General features: G+C 46.7%; 8 protein-coding genes across 8 annotated transcripts; 3 read left to right on the top strand and 5 right to left on the bottom strand.

Annotated features, from left to right (window-relative positions):
• Positions 1–331: 331 nt before the first annotated feature.
• On the top strand, positions 332–1,117 carry METBIDRAFT_75876 (uncharacterized protein; the record flags this gene model as incomplete). The annotated part of the gene is made up of 2 exons (XM_018858433.1): positions 332–334; positions 806–1,117. The coding sequence occupies 2 exons, from the start codon at positions 332–334 to the stop codon at positions 1,115–1,117; spliced, it is 315 nt and encodes a 104-aa protein (XP_018713142.1).
• A 3,420-nt stretch (positions 1,118–4,537) lies between these two features.
• YPT52 (Rab family GTPase) lies at positions 4,538–5,179 on the top strand (the record flags this gene model as incomplete). The annotated part of the gene is made up of 1 exon (XM_018856649.1): positions 4,538–5,179. One exon carries the CDS (start codon positions 4,538–4,540, stop codon positions 5,177–5,179), a length of 642 nt encoding a protein of 213 aa, XP_018713141.1.
• Positions 5,180–5,771: 592 nt separating this feature from the next.
• On the bottom strand, positions 5,772–6,224 carry MBF1 (Mbf1p; the record flags this gene model as incomplete). Its single annotated transcript, XM_018856928.1, has 1 exon — positions 5,772–6,224. The coding sequence occupies one exon, from the start codon at positions 6,222–6,224 to the stop codon at positions 5,772–5,774; it is 453 nt and encodes a 150-aa protein (XP_018713140.1).
• A 2,670-nt stretch (positions 6,225–8,894) lies between these two features.
• Positions 8,895–10,383, top strand: METBIDRAFT_29252 (trans-2-enoyl-CoA reductase (NADPH)). The gene has a single exon (XM_018855371.1). The coding sequence runs from the start codon at positions 8,973–8,975 to the stop codon at positions 9,918–9,920; it is 948 nt and encodes a 315-aa protein (XP_018713139.1). The 5' UTR covers positions 8,895–8,972; the 3' UTR covers positions 9,921–10,383.
• Positions 10,384–11,117: 734 nt separating this feature from the next.
• Positions 11,118–11,501, bottom strand: METBIDRAFT_37170 (peptide-methionine (R)-S-oxide reductase; the record flags this gene model as incomplete). Its single annotated transcript, XM_018856834.1, has 1 exon — positions 11,118–11,501. One exon carries the CDS (start codon positions 11,499–11,501, stop codon positions 11,118–11,120), a length of 384 nt encoding a protein of 127 aa, XP_018713138.1.
• Positions 11,502–12,632: 1,131 nt separating this feature from the next.
• METBIDRAFT_29250 (Redoxin) lies at positions 12,633–13,371 on the bottom strand. Its single transcript, XM_018855370.1, has one exon. It carries the CDS (start codon positions 13,260–13,262, stop codon positions 12,687–12,689), a length of 576 nt encoding a protein of 191 aa, XP_018713137.1. The 5' UTR covers positions 13,263–13,371; the 3' UTR covers positions 12,633–12,686.
• Positions 13,372–14,514: 1,143 nt separating this feature from the next.
• HMT1 (protein-arginine omega-N methyltransferase) lies at positions 14,515–15,528 on the bottom strand (the record flags this gene model as incomplete). The annotated part of the gene is made up of 1 exon (XM_018856905.1): positions 14,515–15,528. The coding sequence occupies one exon, from the start codon at positions 15,526–15,528 to the stop codon at positions 14,515–14,517; it is 1,014 nt and encodes a 337-aa protein (XP_018713136.1).
• Positions 15,529–18,982: 3,454 nt separating this feature from the next.
• On the bottom strand, positions 18,983–20,923 carry METBIDRAFT_29247 (uncharacterized protein). The gene has a single exon (XM_018855369.1). The coding sequence runs from the start codon at positions 20,700–20,702 to the stop codon at positions 19,224–19,226; it is 1,479 nt and encodes a 492-aa protein (XP_018713135.1). The 5' UTR covers positions 20,703–20,923; the 3' UTR covers positions 18,983–19,223.
• Positions 20,924–21,233: the final 310 nt, after the last annotated feature.

Here is a 21,233-nt window from a genome sequence, read left to right as displayed (position 1 = left end):
TACCTGCTAAGCGCCGAGGCCCAAAAGAAGAATTAGCCTTAGTGCGCCGGAGCCAGCGGCTGCAAACCATGGAAAGATCTCGAAACTCGTGGTGCACGGGTGTGCGCCCAGATAAAAGCACGAAAATTTTGACCAGGGTGTGGGGATAACAACTCCTCAACAAAATGGTATGTAACACCGGCGCTTGCCCTTTGCATTTTGAAGGCACTATAGTTTGTACCTGATATGATATTTTGGTCTAGTTGGCAGATATAGCGGATGGATCCACGGCGCCGATATGCTGGTGGATATATTGGCGCCGGCCATATGGTATGGGATCGAGATAGTCGAGATGGTCGGTATGGTTGAAATAGGCGAGATAGCCGCCAACGTCGATTTAGTCGACTCTCGATTTCGGTGACTCTCGATATAGTCGATTCTCGATATCGTTGATACGACTCTCGATATCGTTGATATTTCGGCCCTCGATATAGTCGATATTTCGACTCTCGATATAGTCGATATGTCGACTCTCGATATAGTTGGTATGTCGACTCTCCATATGGTCGACTCTCCATATGGCCGACTCTCCATATGGTCGACTCTCAATATGGGCGACTCTCCATATGGCCGACTCTTAATATGGTCGACTCTCAACATAGTGAAACGACGCCCGTCATATAGGCAGGTGCTTTTTCGGCAAAAACTCATTATCCATGTCGGCTGGTCCACCTTGATCAGCTGCTGATGGATCCAACGCCAGTGCCCCGCCAGATCTCAGCGGAGCCACGTGACCCCGTTTGCCAAGCTTCCTACTAACCGCCAGTCTTTCTTGAAAAACGTCAACAGCTTGAAGCCCTTATTCGACAGAGTCTTGGTGCAGAGAATGAAGCCCGCCACCAAGACCTCCAGCGGTATCTACATTCCTGAGAAGAACCAGGAAAAGCTCAACCAAGCCACTGTGATTGCCGCCGGCCCCGGTGTCACCGACGTCGCCACCGGCAAGTTGATTCCCGTTGCGGTGCAGGCCGGCGACAAGGTTTTGTTGCCCAACTTCGGCGGTGCCCCCGTGAAGGTTGGCGAGGACGAGTACTTGTTGTTCAGCGACAGAGAGATCTTGGCCAAGATCGACAACTAGACCGGGTGTAGAGCTCAGTGTACATAGACAACCCGCTTTGCAAGAGCTTTGCGTAGGACAGAGTAGTACCGAGTGAATGGCAGTAGGCGTGAGGTTAGGCGGGGCCCGGGCTGGGGTCCGGCTCCTGGCGGCTTTCCGAGATTAGCTCCTGGCGGCTTTCCGGGATTAGCAGAATGCCGAAACGCGATAGTTTTGGCAAAAGAAGCCGACATGCTGCTCTGCAGCTGATTGTATGCTGATTGTATGCTGATTGTATGTGGCGTTCATCGAGCAAAAAAGGGTTCCACACGAGAAACAGAACCAAGTGTTCTGGGAATATGGTAGTATGGTAGTCCTGAATCTAGGCGGATCTTTGGGCAAAGGAACCTTTCAGAATCGCCTTCTCTTAGCACCATGAAGCAGATTGCCCATCCCGGGGCAGTTTTTATTTCCGGTCCACAAGTTCGTTACAAATGAACGGTACCCTTGAATATTACCTGAAGGTCTCAGGGCCTTTCAGGGTCTAGATTCACTTGTTTGGGCATTGTCAACGGGTACGGACTGGCCGGGCTATCCCGATCGACCAGAAATAGGAAAACCAGCCTGATTCTCAAAACTGCCTTCGGACACTAATTTTTGGTCCACAATTCCGACAACGTTGTTTGTATGAATTAAGCGATAAGGCCTTTGGTGACGAGCGACATTGTCGTTCTTGTTCACATGGCTAGTGGTCTTCAGATTTCCATCAGTCTGCCGGACCAAGTCTGTGTAGTTCCCAAGTGGTGAGTACTTTTGGAGCTTTTGGAGTAGCCGATTGACCGAGAAGACTGCGGAACTAAGACATCGGGACAGTGGGTATTGGTGGTGGCTGACGATAACATTTCCCAAGCTTTGAATGCCAACATATTGGGATCTAGCCGTAATGACTGAGCTATGCACCTGCCTTTAGTAGGCAAATTAAAGGCAAGGCTTGCATCACTGGATTTCTTTATTACTTTGTGCAAAGTGTTTAGAGATATGAGTGGCTCTGGAATATTTAAACAAGCTTGGGAACAAGAACATGTGTCTTTTGGCGAGAGAGGACACCTGAAAGGCCAAGTATATCAATGCCTTATCCCACATAGAGTGACTCTCCAAGAATGGACACATCAGTCGAGTCATCACAAGATCTTGCTCTAGACACCCTCTATTCCGGACTTTTTCTTATCAAGACCCCGTCAAGATCACTCATGTCTACAGAAATGCTTGCAGCGATAGGGATATCATGGAGTCTAGAAATTCCAAACGACGAGTCGGAAATTACTGGTTCCGTGTAGTCCTGCAATTGGAGTTTGGATTTTAGAATACTGGCTGTCACCCCAAGAACTTTGTTATTCTGGAAGGTCGGATGTCGAGGCAGCTGTCTGATTAGTCAATTTGTCGCATGTTGGGGCACACATTTCTCATTTCCCGGCTTTCTTGCTCGCAGGCCAGGTCATTATATTAGTCAATTTCAGAATTATTGATAGTGTCAGTACATGAGAGAGTGTCAGTACATGAGAGAGTGTCAGTACATGAGAGAGTGTCAGTACATGAGAGAGTGTCAGTAGATTAGACAGTGTCAGTGAGTTAGTCAACGTAGTATATTAGTCAGTGTAGTATGTTAACAATGTAGTATTTTAATAATTTAGTATATTAATAATTTAGTATATTCACAATGAGTATATTGACAATATAACAATGTAGAAACAGTGTCAGCATATCCGACAGCGTCAGAATTTCAGACAATTCCAGTGTATTAACAATGTCAGCATGTTAGTCATTGCACAAGTCAGTGTCATTAACTCAGTATGCCTTAGTTGTGAGGCATTGCAGTATATTGAAGCGCCCAGTTTCCATGGTGTCTCATTTTCTTAATGATTATTTCAACAGCACATTTTTGATCCATGAGACGTATCTTTTTTCAAGTAAACACCTTCATTCTCTATGATGTGGAATTACATGATGACTTTCGAAAGAAGGCTAGATCGTGAGCAGAAACCAGGGTCATTTATCACAGACACCCCAAACCAATAGATGCACAGGTATCCTGAAAAGATTGTTATATATCGGGGCTGGGCGAAATTATAAGACAAACCAAAAGGACTGAATGCTTGAACTGAGTGAATCGAAGCTCTTGGCTCTGGACCGTAAGAGCACGTGACCACACGTGGGTGTGCCAATCCAGCGGATGGATCTGGAAGTGTCTGAACTACAGAACACAAGAATGGAAGAGAAGAACGGGCCTGATGCCTCGAGGATTTTGAAGGCGAATTAGGCAGTACGGCCCAGCCAAGTAGTCCGGAAGAATTCACTGTCATCAGGACATCAATGAAAATACAAGACAAAATACACAGCAGGCAGGAAGACACGGCCAGCTTCAAAAAGAACATATACTGCTACATATAATAACCCCACGTCTTTGGCAAAGACCATGCTGGGCCGGATTGGGAAGATCAGTCACCCTAATAAATCAATGGCCACTTTAATAATTCAATGGCCACCCTAATAAATGAATGGGTCGTGCGTGGCCCACTAATAGCTGCCCAGCTCAAACTGTCTGAGTTCCAGAAACCCAAGGGGCTTTGGCAGTGGCTGATCGGTCTCAAGCACGTATTCTGAGGAAAAATGCATAATTCACAGGACCTCAGGGCTATTAGATCCTTAGCCTTCCACCATGTAAAGGTCTGGGAATATACATGGTCCTGCATAAGCACCGGCTCGTGACTGCGTGCCATGTCTCGTGACAAGAGAGATACAACATAAATGGAAGTGATAATTACAAGGCGTATCATCCAGACACACTATTCATCCGATGCGCCCGGAGTTTTACCTCTATGTTCTTAGATCGGCGCTTTTGCTATTATTTCACTTTCCAGCAGCATCCACAGACCACAGCCCCTTTGGACGGCCCGGGTAGCCACACCCGTACACCAGCGATATGGCGGCTGATAAGTGCGTGGCTCCCCTCATGAACCCCCAGAACCACAGACACGGCCACCAAAACCCGTCCACAGCTGCATTACTTTCTACGTGCGGCCAGCTTGTACAAACCACCAGTGACGGGATTCCCTACAGCCGAAATCCCGGGGAAAAACGACCGATTCTGACCAGATCCCGACCTGTCCGCGCAGCCTCTAGCCGCCGAGATCCAAAGCCTATCTACGCCAGATACCCGATCCCGGCCAAAACAAGAACAGCAGAAGGCCGCAAGCACAAAGTCGTAAACTCAAAAGTGCAAACGCAAAAGCGCAACTTCAAAAGCGCAACCACAAAAGTGCACCCACAAAGTGCACCCACAAAGCGCACCCACAAAGCGCACCCACAAAGCGCTACCTCGGAAACAAAACAGGCGAACAAAACAGGCGAGCCGCCTGCCGCGTCACCTGCATCTAGAACGCACAACCACCGCGTGTCCAGACCATGGCAGAACCCAAGTTTGCGTCGTTCAAGTTGGTTTTGCTCGGCGAGTCTGCCGTCGGCAAGTCGTCCATCGTGCACCGCTTCGTCAAGAACACTTTTGACGACATGCGGGAGTCGACTATCGGCGCGGCGTTTCTCACGCAGTCCGTCGCTTTGCCCGAGCTCAACGCCACCGTGAAGTTCGAGATCTGGGACACCGCGGGGCAGGAGCGGTACAAGAGCTTGGCGCCCATGTACTACCGCAACGCGCACGCGGCCTTGTGCGTGTACGACATCACCTCCAAGGCGTCGTTTGCGCGGGCGCAGGACTGGATCCGCGAGTTGCGCCGCCAGGCGCCCGAGGGCATAGTCGTGGCGCTCGTGGGGAACAAGGCCGACTTGGCGAGCGCGCGCGAGGTCGACGCCGCCGAGGTCCAGGCGTACGTGTCGCAGCTCGAGGCGGCGGCCCGCGAAAGCGCCGGCGGGGCGCCGCGCGTGATTCTCCGCGAGTGCTCGGCCAAGTCTGGCGACGGCGTCGCGGGCTTGTTTGACGAGATTGCGCGGGCGTTGCCGGTCGAAGAGGCGGGTGCGCGGCGCGGCGTCCAGGCCCGGAAGGTGGAGTTGGCGGGGCGCGCGGCGCTGCTGCTGCTGAGCTGCTGTTGAAGCCCCGGGGGATACCGGAGCGGCCGCTGCCGCGAGAGGCCCGGTAGGGGGGCCCGGGGAAGCAGATGGCGGGGCCCGTTGCGAACTATGGGACCAGAAACAGCCTACAGGACCGTGGGGGCAGCCTAGAGGACCGTGGGGCAGCCCCTGCGACGCTCGAGCGCAGGAACACTCACGACGTCTGAGAACTGGGGAGAGGGCGCTGGTGCCGGTGGCATGGTGCGTGGAGGCGCCATCCAGACACCTGTGATCCTCAGGCGACCATGGAGTCCCTGAATGACCACTGCGGTGAGACCACGAGCCTGTCCGCCGTCATCGCGAGCGTAAGCGCCTGCGCGCCAGGGATGCATGCTGCTACATGCTGTTTCACGCTTACTTGGGGAAGCCCACTCCTGGGCGATTCCCCTCGAGGGCGCTGCCGTTCGCTCGGCCCCCGCCTACAAACCAACTAACCCATTCCAAAACCGTCACGGCTCATTTATTAAAGATATAGTCTGAAACGAGAAGGAATGCTCCAAGGAACAAAGAGAAAAAATAACGTTGATGTGTTTCGATGCAGGCATAACATTTCATTAGCGTGTGTGTGGGCGGCTTACTTCTTCTTCGCAAACAAGGGCTCGCCGATGTTCTTGCCCCGCAACTTGACGCCCAAGGCGCGCTCCATCTTACCCAAGATCTGCTGGTTGGGCACGGCGCGCCCGGCCTCATAGTCGTTGATCACCTGCGGCTTCTCATTGCACTTGGTGGCCAAGTCCTTCTGCGTGAGCTTCTTCTCCTGTCTGGCCTGGGAAATGGCCTTGCCCACGGACACGTCCACCTTCTTGACCGACACCACGTCGTCCGTGTTGTCCAACTTGGTCAATCTCTGGCCCTCGGGGTTGCTCTTCACGTTGGTGGACCCGTACTTTTTCTCGGTGCCCAAAACGCCGCCGGCACGTCTGGCGGCATTCAACTCGGCCTGCGTACGGGCCACCTTTTCTCTTGGGCCGCCGCCGCCAACACGGGCTTTCTGGCCAATCATAGTAACGCTGTCCCAGTCCGACATGATGTATTTCCGTGGATGTTAAGTGAGCTTGGGGAAGGGTGGTGGATGATGAACAATGGTTCTGAATATTCGACTTTTGACTCTGTGTACCTGGAATGTCGAGGCTAAGGCAAAAGCAAGTGGGGTTGGAAGGATGGCTTCTGACGCCGAGCTCGTCGTATGATATATATGCCCGCGCGAACGTTGGGGGCGGCACGTGACCGTGGATCATGATGGAAGTTTTTGCCACGTCTATATGCCTGCCGCACACTGGCGAGCTCCAACGTCAAGCCCTGATATCGGTCCTGCAGACACGGCCAGATATAGCTCTGCAGGCCCTAATTCCCTGGCAGTCATGGGGCTGGGCTTGCTATGTTTTGCTTTTCGGAGGGTTTGGGAAATTCATGCATCAGCGTCTCGGCGAAACTCATGGATCTTGTTCAGTAAGCGTGCCTTGCTATATGGGATCTGCCTGTGTGTTTGCTTTGCGAGCGAGCAAGCAATTTGCTGGGGTCTCATGGTCAGAGCAGTTGCTGGGCATGGCAACAGCTGCCTAATGAATATTTTTCTTCTTTTTTTTTTATCTATTCCATATATTTTCCTTTGAGATTTCTCTTGTCGTTCAATTGTTACTCTCTTTCTCATCTCTTTTTCTAATTGTTCTCTTTGTTGGTGCCAAGTGGCGGGTGGCTCCATGGCTATGAACTGGTGCATGGCTTGATGTGACCTCCTTGCTGGGGGGAGTTAAATTACTGTCATAAAACCTAAAACTGCATCTGGAAAGAACCTCCTGGACTAAATAATTAAACCAAATATCGCGTGGGACCGTTTTGGGAGCGGTCCTTCGCAAATCTTGTCTTCTGGGTAATCAAGATCATTATATATAGACAATTCCGGACTATTGCCAATTTTTGAGACGGCACCCAGCATAACACTAGATCCGATTTTTATCCAGCTAGTAGTACATCTCGGTATTAGGCACGCGCCACCTGTACACTTTCTTCATCATTTGCTAGGGTTTATCTGAATAAATCTGCCATATCACCTTCTTCAAATAAAAATGCATTCGACCCATAATTGACATCAGAATCATCCCTGGCCTGTTGTGTCCAAACCCATGATCTTTAGCTAAGCATAGCAATCCTCGATTGCCTTCTTCCTAGTCGGCCTTTATTACGTCTATGGATATATTTCGCCAAGCATACTCCCAAAAAAGAGCGTTGATTGTCGCTTTAAAAAAGATCATCATTTTTTCGGGCCCAAAACAGTCAGATAATCAGCCATGAGAATATGTCGAACTGTATTGAGCCATTTATCTTCACACCCGTGTGGTTTCGGAAATTGAAGCGTCTACCAGTCTCCCGCTTGAACCATGTTTGAACTGCAAATCTGCCAATTTTCCTCCCACTCAGTCCGAGGCTTTCGTTATTCTTGCCTCATATTTGCATCTAAAAAACCTCAATGGCCCGTGCCAGCATTGGTTCATTAGTTTCTTGAATAAGAGTTCCCGAGCCATTCCATGCAATTGACCTATAACTTTCTGCCCCATATCGGCCAAATTCAGTCAAGCATAAACTGATTCCAATCCCAGCCCAAAGCTGAATCCTTACAATGTAGACTTTGTTGAACATAACAGTTCATTTGCAATTCGACAATATGAATATTCGTCCGCTGTGCAATACTCTGCGCGGATAGACATTGTGGTATTTTGCACCCATTTTTTCCGCGTCGCAAAATGTAGAAAAGAGCAGATCGGCTCTAGAGGCCCAGGTTCACACTGGCTACAAGAATCGGCTATAAAATGTTAAAACTATAACAAAAAGTACAAACGGATAGGCGCACCAAATGGATCATGATATACAAACCACTTGGTACATATGCGGGTCAAGATTGACACTCACGCTGGCTCTGGGATCAGCCTTGTTTTCGTTCAATCGATGGGACTTTGAATTTTGAACAGTGATGCTGATAAGCGAAGATAGGAAAACACAAAAGTCTTTTCATCCAAAAATTCTCCCAAATCATTGCTTTTTGTGACATATTTTCACTTTTATCTTCGGTTCTGTATGTTCTGGAAGGACCGAGGAACTCGCGTTGCCGAGGCCCAAGTCCTGCCTGGCTTTAATTGCATTCATTTCCGAACGCGTTCATGGTACATGGACTTTATGCTTTGTAAGTCATACATCAAGATAGTGTGGATATTTCTACTTGGCAGACTGATGCAGAGAAATGAATATACAAACAATACCGTGCTATAGACTAGGCCTGTTGGCCAAAGGACATTATGAAGATATTCAGGTAATATGGTACTCCCGTATGCCTTCATTTCCAAAGCTTCCAGAAATCTTCCTCCCATATGGCTTATTTAGAAAGCTTGTAGGATTATTGAAGCGTGTAATATATTAGCTGACATCAGATGTCAGTAGTGGCCATTTTAGATCCGTGCCACTCATTACTCCAGTACAGCTCCATGACACCTCTCCAATCAAAACAACTCGAAAATACAAAACGTGCTCCACTTCAATTAACCAAGGGGAAAGATCACATCAAACGCTATTTGCAAAAAGTGGAAACACGCCCAAATTTCGTGCACTGAATTTCCTTCTCATTTCCGCCAATTCCGTAGCCCTCTGACGGTGCTGGGTGCCCGCACCCGCCCCACAAAACTACATTCAGCGCACGCAAAATACAACAGAAAAAAACCACCGCTAAAAAAAAACATAAAAAAAAACAGCAAACTCTTCGCTGAGAAGGCAATTCGATAGTCCCATGTCGCTCATCACTGTCAAGAGCCGCTCGCCCTCCATCAAGGGCTTTTCCGAGGATTTGGTATCTTTTTCTGTATCTAGAATCTATGAGAAAGTAGCCGCCAATAGCAAGTTGCCTGTATCTCAGGTCAAACTTTCGGTATTGGGCGCCGACGGCAAACACAAGCCCGTGGATTCCGACTCCACTCTTACCGAGCATTTTGATGCACAGAGCTTGCTGGGCGAGGTTGTTTTGTATGCCAAGGACTTGGGGCGCCAGATCGCATGGCAAACCGTGTTTCTCTTGGAGTATTTGGGCCCGATTTTGATTCACCTGGTGGTGTACTTTGTGGCTGCCGTTTTGTTTGGTGTGGCGCAGAGCCAGACTCAGAAGTTGGCGCTTGTTTTGGCCGTCTTGCATTTCGTGAAAAGAGAATACGAGACGCTTTTCGTGCACCGGTTCTCCAACTCGACCATGCCGTTGTTTAACTTGTTCAAGAACTCGGGCCACTACTGGATTCTCTCGGGCGTCAACTTGTCGGTGTTCGTATACTCGTATAGCCCTACCAGCTTGGAGGCTGCGGGTCCCTTGGCAAGCTTCTTGTTCCATGTGAACACGTGGCCCCAGCTGCTCAACTATGCCTTGGTGGCTTTGTGGGTTTTTGCCGAGGTTTCGAATTTCATCACCCACGTGAAGTTGGCCGGCATCAGATCCACGGATAAGAAGGCGTACGCGATTCCCTACGGCTACGGCTTCGACTGGGTCGTGTGTCCCAACTACTTCTTCGAGTCTTTGTCGTGGCTCCTGTATGCGCTTTTGGTTGGCAACTGGAGCGCCTGGTTGTTCCTTGTGATCAGCAGCACTCAGATGTACATGTGGGCGCTCAAGAAGAATAGACGGTACTTGTCCACTTTTGGTGACGAGTACAAGAAGTTGAAGCGGGCAAAATTCATCCCTTTCTTGGTTTAGATTCAGTAGACGCCAGTTGCGGCGGCTGGTGCTATCCGGGGCTTTTGACAATTGCTGGAGATAATGTTTAGACGTAAATATGTGCATTTAATCGCTCGGACGATGGGCACCCATAGTTATTTGCACTGCTATTGTTCTGGATGACGCGTTCGAAACGTTTTCACAGAAGTTTTTAGATGCTATTGTGCGTTATGTTTAATGTTGTATATGAGAACTATTTTCCTGCTGTTTATTCGGTATTTTACGTTCCAGGCCCGATTTTTTGCATTGAATAGCAGCTGATTACATTATGGCAACAGAAGACCCAAGCTCTATTGATCTTCGGAAAACACTTTGTGTGATCAGAGAGTGGTGTGTAGTTGGTTTTTTTTCGAGGGCTCCAAGTGGAGAATAAGTTTCCTATTTTTTCTTACTGATACATTGTAACATGTTTTATTCAGGATGCATTAGGGTTACATATCAGGCCAGATCCTGTTTTCTTTTAGATACCTATTCTTTTCAATAGATACTGATGATTGTTCCTTCAATCTTAGGCATATTATTGTGACACCCCCCTTCCCCCTCCATGTCAATAATGGTTTGCAAGCGCTAAGCAATTTTCTCCGAGTCTTGACTCTCAAATTACACGAATCATAATCTTATATCGAATTTTCTCTCTGACTGGCGTTTAATATCTGGGATCCAAGTCAAAGAGGAGCAAAAGAAGCGAGTAATTGCATTGAATGATGATCTTACACTTAAGCATTTCTCTTATTATGAACGAATCTCTTCCCAGCTCTCAAGACTATGCTAAGTGAAGACTACCTGCTCCAAATATTTTTACGCCCCTTTTTGTCCGCAATGTAACATGCATGCTTAGTTAATTACGTTGCGTTAAACGCTATATCTACAGCTTATTGGCCTTTCTCGCCCATAACTCACAAATAATTCCTCGTTGTCTTAAGAAACTGACCACATCTCTGAAAATTAATTGACAATCATCACCACTGTGAAATTATGCTTGGAAAGCAATACTCGGACATTTCATCGAAAGGTTCCAATCCATGCAGCGCCTTGTACACTATGGATTCTACAGCCCAAAACCTCATCGGGTATGAGCCACGCATGATCAAGTACAAAGATCGACTAAACGAAACAGCTTTTTTGGTTTCTAAAACGTTTATTTCTTCCCTAAATCACTCCATCCTTTCCCAACTCCTAATCCTTGAGCTTCAAGCAAATGCTGTTGACACAGTGTCTCTCGTCAGTCGGGGTCTTGTATCCCTCACCCTTGAAAATATGACCGAGATGACCGTCACATTTCGAGCAACGCATTTCCGTCCGAGTCATGCCTAACAGCTTGTCTTCAATTGTCTTGATCGAGCCGGGAATTGCCTCGTAAAAGGCCGGCCATCCGCAGTGTGCAGGGAATTTGGTATTGGCCTTGTAAAGCGGCTGATCACATCCCACACAAAGATATTCGCCTTCGCCGGCAGGAGTTTTTACATACTCGCCAGTAAAAGGAGCCTCGGTACCCAGTTGTCTGAGCACACGGAACTGTTCCGGAGATAAGACAGCTTTCCATTCCTGGTCGGTTTTCATGGTGTAAAATCTGGGCTTGAAAGTGGGCTGTGGTGGGAATCTACTGTAATGTTTCGATGAAAATATGGAGAGCCGTTGTCTGGTGAGAACTCGAGCCGCTTTCATGAAATTCCGATGTCTGGGCTGGAAAATCGTGTTTCCTAGTCTCCTTTCTTTGGCCTCAAAAAGTATATGTGTTGATTATAGACGAATTGGCTACACTCCGTTTGCCTTTATATATGACAGAGTTGGCCGAGGTGGCAAACATTGGGAAACTTGACCCCACGCTTGGGATTGTGTGCAGGTGTACATGGCTCAAGGTCATGTGACTGTCTTCAGACGGTATCTCTGATTTTCTGGACATTTTTACAAAGCAACCGCCTCGCTGCATAAATTGAGTGATGGAACTTCGACAGTCGCAATACGATTGCTGAAATTATGATGTTCTTTCTTTTTCGTTGGGCCGACATTGTGCGGTCTTATGCTTCGATGTAAATAGCTAGAAGTTTGCATGTTTCAAGTTAGCTCGAATTCCAGCGGCCGCAGGAGCAGCACAAATCCATATAGCCATATTGTTCCATAGGATACATGACTTGCGTAGATCCATAGAATATGAGGAAATATCGGAACATGAGGAGACTCACGGAATATGCGCAAGTCGCAATTTGTCATCTGCTCAGCCTCGCAGTGAACCTTGCAAGGCTGAGTCGAACAACATGCGGGGTAAAGTTTTCCTTTCCAAACTGGTAGAGATAATTCTCGTTTTGAGACTTAATATTGTGTGGGTCTAAAAAAGTTCATAAGAATCTGGTGACAGAGATCGCGCATGCCAAGAGATATGTCTTTACGTGTGATCTGCAAAAGAGGCTTTTGGAACCTGGGCATTTCCGATGCACAAACTAATATACTTGTATAATTATCAGGTTGGCCGGGACTAACTGTCAAGTGTAATATGAGTACATGCGAAATCCTGCTCGGTTTTGAAGCCGGTCTCTTGCCAAACTCATGAAAAGGGTCAGGACTACGTTGTTATATCTCCCATACCCAGGTGATTATTCACAATCAGAATTTTATAATCAAACTGTCCATTCAGACTTTGCCGGGAAATTATTTGTGAGCCTTCGGGTCAAACGATCTTTAACCTAGGCTCCTGAGCTGCTACACTAGTAGTTTTTAAAGAAACCACTTTTTATTCTTATTTGTATTTCAAAACTGTGCCGTCTCTATAGTCTCATAACTACTGGCTACAACATCGTCGTGTCCTGGGTCCATACCATAATATACAACGGATCTGGTTCCTGTCCTCACCACAAAGGCATATCTGCCCGTTCTTATCCCCAAACCCTCGTTAGTCAAATCCAACGCCATTCCGTTTGCTACGGAAAACTCCGCATTGGGGTCGCTGGCAAAAATTACTTTTGGCAACTCCGAGTCCGGATTGAAGTCAGCGTTCTGAAGCAACAACTTACCCCAGGCATTCATCACAAACGGGTCATTGGCACTCAAGATAATGAGAACCGAAATATCCTTCTCCTTCTTCAACTTCTCCAAATGAGCCAAAAACGGCTGGCTGTGGCCCTCGGTACATGTTGGTGCAAACGCCACAGGCACGGACACAAACAAAATGTTTGAGTCTGCATTCTGCTCAATCAATCTGTCTACCTTCAATGTGAATGGCTTAGCACAACCCAAGGCATTGGCCTGTTTGATAGTAGCCAAGTCGATAGGAATATATGTGAGTTCAACTCCTGTGGGGAAGCTTGAACCAGAAGAGAGAGTCATGGTGAGTTGTTTTTATGAAGTGATTGATGGGATTCCAAAACAGTAAGAATGTCATCTTTATATAAACTTGGAGAAAGAGGCATTTGCTGGCTTGTGAGTATTAGTAATGAATTTCTCGAAGCCCCTAATGATAAAGGTGAGGAGCTCTCGGTGGCGTTTTGCAGCTTCTGCGTATCTGCACGGTGCAGTATTCTGGAAAGTATCCTGGTTCAAATACGAGAGAGGATATTATTGAATACGATACACCTACAGCGAGCAAGTCTATCACGGACACCTCTAAGAGACAGTCCTAAGATTGAAGAAACATGTGAAGGCAGTGCTTTTTACTCAATCTCTGTAGAAGAGAGGTGAAAGCAAGTTCTTCACCACATATGCAGCAGCGGCTAATGAGGCTTTCCAATGTTTAGCTTCGGGGACTTATGAAATTTGTTGGTACGTGCAGGCGGCCACGGCCGACGTATACCGTAAGAGGGCTTACTAATCTTCCATAAGAGGCGGTATTCTTGGATTTCATGCCACCCCTGCGGTATTCAAAAAGTCTTGCAATATTCAAAAAGTTCGACCAAGAGAATCTCAAATTTTCGGGAGTCACATTTAAAAAGCTTCCGAAGAAACGAGTCACCTTGTGAGGTGCGCTCTTGTGGGGCTCTCCGCACGAAGCGTTAAGATACAAAATTGGATTCTGAAAGATCGCCCCAGAAATTTTTCTTCACGCGGAGGTTTGCTGTTGTATCAGTCGTGATCTATGAAGGTTTTAGCTAAAACGGGTCATGTCCGGATTTTTGCCGACCATTTCCAAAATCTTCACGTAGTCACATGTTGCTTAATACATGGCTTTTTCGCATTAAAATACGACTTCACTTGAAACTAGAAACCTGTCCTTATACTTCTGCCACAGATCTTCAATATCTATTTTTGGTTTGAGGCGAAAGCCAATCCATCTAGAGGGAAGCTTGATATTTGCACTGAACTACTCATACTATGGAGTGCCAGTCCTGACATTCATTGACCCATGCAGAAATTGACATTGGAAGCACGGGCCATTATCCCCAAGCACCGTCATAATGGCATGCGTCCAGAAACCATACAAGTGATCGCAGCAGTGGGTCCGGGGCTCGTTTAAAGCACATCAAAACCAATAAACGGATGTTTGTGCCCATGGATGAAAGTGTTTAATGCAGTGGTAAAAATGCTACTCTGTTATGTAAGAATACGTCTCCGGCGCGGGCCCGCCTGCTTGGCCTTTCCCCATTTATCTCATGATGTAGTTGTACTTACCCTCAAGCTCTCTGGACGCGTCCTGGCCGGCGGTTTTGACGCCCCACTCAATTTGGATGTCCAAGTCTCTTGGGTTGTGTCCGTTTGGTCTGGAGTCAATCGTGCCCTCAATGAGATCGCCCTTCTTCAAGTCAAGCACCTGGTCCATATAGAAGACGGTCTGCTTCCAGTGCGTGTAGTGGTTCATGGGCCCCGTAGGCAAGGTGACCTTTTCATCACCGGGGAAATCACAGTCCCACCACACAATGTAAGCGTGGCACAAGTCCGCGTCAATGGCCTTCAAGGAAAACGAGCGGTGGAAGGCCAAGTCCTCCTTCTTAACAGTGTTGATGTCAAACTCGAAGAATTTGTGGGGCGTGGTGATCAAGCTCAGGTTCTCCACCGTGTCCACCAAGGGCTCGCTCATGGCAATCTCAATGAACGGCGTGTAGTCAAAGCCGTACACGTCCTCCCAGTAGTGGATCTTGTCGTTCTTGTAGTTGCCGTCCTCAATTCCAGCAATGTACATCAGACACTTGTCGGGCAAGATCAAGCCGCCCGGAACCAAGTACTTATCACGCGCATACAACACGGTGTCCAACATGGACTCATACAAGAGGAAGTAGCCCATCCACTCCGACACTATAATATCCACGGAGTCCACAGGTAAGTTGATGTCCTCCAACTTGCCCTGCACCAACGTGATTTTGTCGGCGTATCCGTTGAGAGAGACAATCTGTTTAGCCTTATCGATGATACTGGACATGTCGACGGAATACACGTGTTTGGCGCCGGCCTTGGCAGCAAACATGGACAAGATGCCCGTTCCGCAGCCGACATCAAGAACGACCTTATCCTTGAACAAATGCTTGTTTTTGAACATGGCCAGACGGTACAGCAAAGTTCTCGAGGTGTCTTTGAGCATTTCCTCGTGGATGCCGAAATGGTCGTACGACGAGAAGTAGTGTTGTTCTGTGGCGGGCAAAGTAGCCTTGTCTGTGGCGGACATGATGGTTATAATGCTATTTTTTTCTTTGGTTTTGGTGTGCCGAAAAATTGCAAGAATAAGAAAAAGAGACAAACGCGAGAAATCGTGAGATGAGCCCGGTGTGGAGAGAGATGGGCCGCAGCTGGCATCGGGCTTATTTTTTTTTTGGCGCGGTTTGGCCCGCCACATGCAGTCCCGGACCAATTCCTGGCGCGTGTGCTGATGAGCTGGGCAAGCAGCTGTTTCTATTTTCGTCTTGGGCTTTCTGTTCTGGAGCACAGGCCGCAGTGTTTTCTGGCATTTGTTCTGATGAATGATGATGGGAGGTTTGTGAATTGTGGGTTTGGAATGGTTGCTTTTTGGAGGTTTTGCGGAGAACTGGCTTTTGAAGGGTCCGTATTAGTGCAATAGAGTAGTGCAGTGTTTATTACAGCGATGAGAAGGTTCTTGTACAAAAGAGGATAAAAAACAAAAACAGAAGAAACTTCACCATTTCTTGAATCCATAACAAACGCCACAAATGCACAACGTCTTATTCAGAATACATGTGGTGTTCAGATATGAGATTCTAATATGAGCCTGCCTACTACTTGAGAGTGAAATCGACGATAGGGGTCCAAGGCTCTCGGCCTTCAAGTGTAAAACATTTGAATAACTTCTGGCGTAGACTGCTATTCTGAGGCGTCTTCAAAGTCTGTGAATTTGTATGCAACTGACTAGCAATTCTAGTTCCAAAAGAAGCCGTAGTCAAAAGAGTCAGAATGCAAGGCCGCCTTTTGCCATCTCCCCTATAATACAGCTTCATTTTGCGATGAAGAAAGAGACTACATTATCATGAAATGTAGCAGGCAGCAGGGAGGACCCCATGAAATAGTGCAATGAGGTCCAAACAAGAAGAGGGCACTGATTTCTATTGCATAGTTCGGTCATGGGGGACTCGTTTTGTTTACTGCACTAATTGATTTAGCCACAATCGTATCTACCGCGTTTTAGGAATATGCCCTACCAAAACAACCAAAATATTTATAGTGCCTATCAAATGCGTCGAAGTTAGTGTAAGAGACCCAAAGAGCAGATGACCGTGTCTTCCAAGAAGCCTTGGATATTACATCTCTACACTGGTTGATCCCAGCTCGATGTTTCGACACACAGCAGTGAAGCATAGCTCTGCGCAAAAATAATTGAAAAAAAGGCCACTTTGAACTCTGCTGCTTTCAGGCAGTACCAACAAGAGCCCCACGTATTAAATCATGGTTGGCTTTCACGAATCCCCATGTCATCATACTACAGCATTGTCTCACAGATCACACTCAGAAAGCTGAGCACGGGAGGTCCTCGGTGAAAAGCTCCTGATTAAGAGTTAGAGATCTTGATGTAAAAGTTATTGCTGGCAGTGAGTTTCCAAGTACGCACTTAGTAATTCACGTTTCACTAACTCCATTTTTCAAAAACCTTATCATCCGTCGGGCTACAGTATCTTCTCTACCTTTCTGATACTAGTGTTTAAGACATATATCACTCAATTGATCTTTGAAAGTTGTGATGTGTTCCATGGAACGGTTCCTTGAGACTTCTTGGGGCCGTTTCGTTGATAGAAATAGATGTAAAAAGGACAACCTGAGAGGTCAAATGCCAGTATATAGAGAACAATGCTCCATTTAATATAAATTCCGTTACGATGTCTATCTTGAGAGCTCATTGTAATCGAAGGCAAGCTGACTTTTTTGATCCACCGCTTTGAAGACGGCACCCAACGGTATTTTTGGGCTACTTCCGTGATGTGACAGCTCGATCCAGTGGCCTAGGTCTTCCTTTGCAACACTCTCCTATTGAAGTCTTACTTACTAAGAAAGTGGGCGCCTCTCTGCTCACAATGTGAGAAGCTGGCCGCACAAGTCTATCATCCTCGCCCTGAAAACCTGGAATACTCCAGGAAATCGCACTTGGTGTCGGACCGCTCACTAAAAGAGAGAAGTATACAAGCATCTTCTTCAGCTCTCCAGGTAATATATGTGACTCCTTCCAGTATTTACAATAGAGCGTTGTTTTTTCCTCTCGGCTAGATGGTAGCATAATACCCACTGATGCTCCTCAGAACTTTTTCAGGTTAGAGTCTGGGAATTAGTATCACGACGGTCATATAGAGATATATATTGATTAACCAGAATCTACCTCAGGCCCTTTCACCTGGTCAAAAAGTTCGGCCACCTTCATGTTCGAGGAGATCCTTGACGTATGCTGGGGGATTACGACACTACAATGTCCAGGTCATTCTTTCAAAATGTGCGTTTCGTACTCTACAATTAACTATATTCCAGAACTTACCAGAACACTTTGAAATAAATCTTGGTAGAATATAGGTGAGACATGCATTTCATGGAATTTTCTGGTTTTTAAATGGGACTATCGGCTTCACTCGCCTCACATATTTAAGTGTTGCTGACAATGGAGTAACAATGGGATATCAGTGAAGTAAATGATGATGGAGCTTATGTATAATTCCTATAGAGGCAGTGACCAAATCTGTTATGAAACGAATGGATACTTAAACTATTCGTCGCATTTTGAAACAGGCTACTGGCTGTCTCTTGAATACATACAGATGTATTCATGAACAGTTCAGTCTTAATATGTTGACTCATTCTGCAGTAATTCGGATTTACTTATTTCTGAAAGATCAGCATATTATAGGGTGTCACTGGAGGGATGTAGGATCACATCACTGACAAAAAAACCATAAAGAAAAACCAATAAAAGTTTTTTTTCTATTTTTTTCTGATATTGAAGGAAACTAAACTTTCCTACCACCTGCTATCAATAGATTTAGTTCAAATGTAAACCACAAAATTCACCAGTGTTCACAGGAATAGTAATTAAAGCTAGCACACAAATTCATATCACATACTCAACATAATAACTTTCGGTTGCGGCCATACCATGCAGGAAGCACTGTTTCCCGTCCGATCAACGTTAGTTAAGCTGCATAGGGCCACACTGAGTAGTGTAGTGGGAGACCATATGCGAAATTGTGGTGCTGCAATCTTTTTGCAAAAAACAGCCTAGGCTTTGGATGATAGCTGGCGAGGAAACAGACATTAAGGGGATCGAGCCTTTAGGCAGTGCTTTGTATTTGCAGCTTTTTCGAATTCCACGCCGGAAAAAACAAGTCTTCCCTCTCTACTAGATGGAATACTAATGTAAGTACTGTTTCAGCCTACAGTATTTCGTTTTATTTGGTGTTCTTCCATAAATGGCTGCAACCATGAGAAGTAAAACATGCAGTATGCAGCATATTTAATTATTGCACATGTACAAGTAAATGATTTCTCGCTACTGGATCTCCCTGAAATTGAAATGAACATACATTCTTGCTGGTAGGTACACAAATATTGAGAGTGTCTCAGTTCTTAATGGTAACACACCGAAATTAAACATCCTCCGTTGAAAGAAAAAAAAGAGTTACGTTTGTGACTACTTCCGGAATAATTGTCGCATATCATGTGATATCTCAAGCAGCTCAACATGATCGTCTGATTTTGCAGACAGACGGTGATTTGAGTGCCTAGGACATCATGAGATTACAAGGTATCATAAAACGACAGAGAATTTGTTTCTCCTGCTACGATGCTGATCTCGGATATAAATATACTTTGAATACCTCATGTCTAAATCGTAACAACTCACTCATTAACTTGCCACCCTCGATATTTGTCTTCTCATAAGGTTCTTCCCACTCTATCCTTGATGAAATGACACACAAAGGAAAATATGATACTGATTCCCAACATGGCTACTAATACCATGTTGGAGTTCCGATATAACCTTGCTGCATCTGAGGGCCAGCCGCGGTAGAGAGCATAGGTAGCGGTCACAGAGCCCAAGTTACCCAATCCGGAAACCAAGGCAGAGCTCACGGCAATTCCACTGTCCCCATAGACGGGGCCAAAAATTTCGGCAGACCATGACATGCAGATTGGAACAGTAGGGCCCAAGCCAAAGCCGGCAATGAGGAGCCCTCCATATCTGTTCCACGAGCCGTTAGCAAAAGTAGTGACAAACATCCCAGTAATAATTATGAGACATGCACCGGAAAAGAAGAAGGCCCTGTGTTTCTTGTACCTGTCGGCGAACGGGGTGATGAGCAAGATTCCTGCCAAGTCAAAAAGCCATATTGGAGCGTACAAAAGCGAAACGTTAATCGATGAAAGCGACGGGTTGTTTGCCGCAATGATGGTAGAGCCAAACACAGCCAAGCCGAAACCAGTACCAACCACACCAAAGTACATCATAATAATGGGCCACAATCTCAAGTCGAGAAAAATGGCTGACACGTCTTTCCACGTCCATTTGATGAGTACATATCTGCTCTGGATATCTTTTCGGTGGATCTCGCGTTCCTCAGGGTTGAGTGGATGCGCAGTCGTGAAGTACTTGTTGTAAATCGTCATGTACTTTCCTGGAGTCTTGTCGGAGAGTTGATATGGGCGGTCTGGGAGCCACCAAAGAAGCGAAATGCCCACGACAATGGTTACACAACCGTAAACCAAATACAACCATTGCCAGCCTGTATAACCATGAATGCCATCCATTTTCTGGAACGCAGCACTGAGTAAACCAGCAGCAGCGGCAGAGATCTGTGCAGCGGTGAAATAGTAGCCAATTCTGCGGGTCAGTCTTTCGTTCGGGTACCACAACGAGATGTAGTAAGACATGCCGGGCCACGTGCCTGCCCCAACCACACCCGAGATGAACCGCACGGCAATCAAAGCACCTGAGGATTCGAGGGCAATGTAGCACGAATAAACCAAACCGACGGTAATGACAATACGGGCCAACCACGACTGCGGGCTCACTTTTGTCATGATCAAATTCATGGGCACATCAAAAATAATGTACCCGACGTAGTACAAAGCCGAGGCAGTGGACGTGTCTTTGGAGGTCAAGTCAAGCTTCTGGCCAAGCGAATGTCCATCTGAACTGTTCATTGTCAAAGTCGTACCGTAGGCACTGGAACCGAACGACGTGAGGAAATAAAGACACCAGAGCGCAGGAATGATGCGCCGGTCCAATTTGCGGTAGATCCGATCGAGCTCGCTTTTCGTCGCCTCGTCCTGGAAACTGCCCACTGATTCCTCCTTGATGTGCAAGCTGGCCGAGCTCTGGTCGAGTTGTTTGTCTTCCACTTCCGTGCTCATGATTAGAAATTTTCAAGTCTGCTCTGGGTTGAAGAAAAAAAAGAAGCAGTTTCAAGTACGTGAAAACGGCTTTATATATGTGTCACGGAAAGCCAACAAGTGCAGAGAAAAAGACCCAAGGAATTTTTTTAGGCCTAGTCTATCTGTCGTATTCTCGATGTCTAAAAAGTGTTATCCTTCTTCAGGGATGTCTCAGCCTCACGCTCCTTTATAGTTCGGAACCCTTCTATACAGTAGGTGAGGGGTAACCCCGATCAGGAATGTTTAGACTCTTCGTCCTTCGTATTATACAGGATGCCCAGAATCTATAATCTGGCTCATGTCGTATCATAACATTATCTCCCCAAAATTAGAATGTTCGTCCTCGAACATTTAGTTATCATGGATAGAGGAAAGCCTCGAAGTACCTTCGCCGCGTCTGATTATTCTGTGACGGCGTACTACCGCGTGTTCTCCGGTTGTAGAATGGAACTCAGGGAGGTTCCCTGGCCGTGTGCGGTTATATGCGCTTTCAAGAGCGATTCTCATTCC

Source organism: Metschnikowia bicuspidata, assembly GCF_001664035.1.
Source record: "Metschnikowia bicuspidata var. bicuspidata NRRL YB-4993 chromosome Unknown METBIscaffold_1, whole genome shotgun sequence".
Taxonomy (NCBI): domain Eukaryota; kingdom Fungi; phylum Ascomycota; class Pichiomycetes; order Serinales; family Metschnikowiaceae; genus Metschnikowia; species Metschnikowia bicuspidata.
This window is presented reverse-complemented; position numbering and strand designations above follow the sequence as displayed.